Here is a 2,159-nt window from a genome sequence, read left to right as displayed (position 1 = left end):
GTGGTTAGGGCAGTGGTTCTCAGACAAGGTCCAAATAAGATTTTGGGGGATCCTTGCAAGCAAAATAGTAAATTGGGTACCCACAGTAGTATATTAAAGATCCATGGAAGAAGTTTGCTTCAAATGTATTTATTGTAAGAAATAGCTAGGTTTCTTTCTCAAACGTTTTACATAGTTCAACTTACACAAGTTAATGTGTGAAAAATAAAATAGGAATTTCAAAAGGAGTATCTATAAAACTAGTTATAAAACATCAAATGGCTATGGGGTGCCACCAGAATAAAATAATAATCATAGGGGTCCACAGACAAAAAATTGTTGAGAATCACTGGGTTAGGGTGTTGCACTCATGATCTTGCAAATGTGGTTTCAATTCCCAGACCAGTGGTGCATTGTGTTCTTGAGCAAAACACTTCATTTCACATTGCTTCAGTCCACTTAGCTGTAAATAGGTAACCCCACAAAAGACTGGTATTCTATTTGAGGGTAATGTCATCCTGCCTGCCTAACCAGTAGGGTGGCATCATTTGAAAAGTAAAACAATGTGGTGTAAGACATCTGATTGATACTCTGATATTGCAACAAAAGGATCAAAGGTGCTTCCTGGTACATAGGCTCACAAAGCTGGTGTTCTGGACTCTGTGGTGTATATATTTCCTACCTGGGCAGCCATCACAGGATTACGTAATTTTGCCAGCTGAGTGGACTGGATCATGATCACAACACCCTAACCACTGAGCCATGTGCCCCTACATGGTAACAAGTGAATTCTTATCAGTTTCTGTCTCATTATTCATTCCAAACAATAAGAGATGAATAAAGAAATTAATAAACTTACGTGAGATAAAACTTTTGGGCAAGTTCTTCTTGTTCCCATGATGCAATAGTTTGTTCATTTGCATAAGTCACCCAAGCAGTGAAGACTGTACGGCAGAGATTGCTTGCAAAATACTTTTTCGCTTTCTTCTCTAAGGCAAGTTGGTAATTCTTATGCTGCATAAAATAATGTTTTAGTTTATTCTTCTTTAAACCAGATATAGTGTGTGTGTGTGTGTGTGTGTGTGTGTGTGTGTGTGTGTGTGTGTGTGTGTGTGTGTGTGTGTGTGTGTGTGGTTAAGAAGCTTGCTTTGCAACTAGGTGGTTTTGGGTTCAGTTCCACTACACACCACCTTGGGCAAGTGTCTTCTACTAGAATGATCAGCCTAGCCAAAGCCTTGCAGGTGGATTTGGTAGACAGAAACTGAAAGGAGTCTATTGTATATATATCATCCTCATCATCATTTAGCATCCATTTTCTATGCTGGAATATGTAAGAGGATTTGACTGGAGCTGGTAAGCTGGAGAGCTGCACCAGACTCCAGTCTGTTTTGGCTTGGTTTCTACGGCTGAATGCCCTTCTTAATGCAGACCACTCCATAGAGTGTACTGGGTGTTTTTACATTTCACCAGCATAGGTGCCTTTTACATGCCACTGGCACAAGTATCTTTTACATGCCACTGGCACAAGTGCCTCTCATGTGTTACCAGCATGGGTGCCTTTCACATGTCATCAGCACTGGCTATGACCATGATTTCATATATGTGTATGTGTGTGTGTGTGTGTGTGTGTGTAAGTGTGGGCATGTATTTGTGTGTACCCTTGTCTTGATGTTATGTGAAGTCTGTGAATGAACATCACTTATACAAGTGATGGTGTTCATTTCCAGTCTTCTGTAAAAAAAATATGCCTGATCAAAGAAAAATATTATCTTGCTTGAAAACAGGTGAAAAATGGTGTCTGATCATAGCATAGAAAATCTGCCTCGACAAATTCCATCTGACCCACTGGAGCATGGAAAAGTAGGTTTTAAACTGTTAAAGAATGTGGAATTGATATTGGTGTTGGTGCCACATAAAAAGCACTCATATTGGTGCCATATTAAATGCACTGGTGTCATATAAAAAGCACCCAGTACATTCTGTGGAGTGATTGGTGTTAGGAAGGGTAACCAGTTGTAGACACCATGCCAGAACAGATGATGGAGTCTGATGTGGCCTCTGGTCTTACCAACACCAGTCAAACCATCCAACCCATACCAGTATGGAAAACATACGTTAAATGATGATGATGATGATGATGATGATGATGATATGTATATATATATATATATATATATATA

The 2,159-nt window shown here is 39.4% G+C and overlaps 1 protein-coding gene across 1 annotated transcript in view; it reads right to left on the bottom strand.

Moving 5' to 3' along the window:
* LOC106881062 (coiled-coil domain-containing protein 191) overlaps window positions 1–2,159 on the bottom strand; it is a 25,279-nt gene that overhangs the window by 2,072 nt on the left and 21,048 nt on the right. The window contains exon 7 of the mRNA XM_014931274.2: window positions 839–993. Coding sequence (XP_014786760.1) covers window positions 839–993 — 155 coding nt within the window. The remainder of the gene's footprint in view (window positions 1–838; window positions 994–2,159) is intronic.

Source organism: Octopus bimaculoides, chromosome 5 (assembly GCF_001194135.2).
Source record: "Octopus bimaculoides isolate UCB-OBI-ISO-001 chromosome 5, ASM119413v2, whole genome shotgun sequence".
Classification (NCBI taxonomy): Eukaryota; Metazoa; Mollusca; class Cephalopoda; order Octopoda; family Octopodidae; genus Octopus; species Octopus bimaculoides.
Note: the sequence above shows the minus strand (reverse complement) of the source record. Positions and strands in the feature narration are given on the sequence as shown.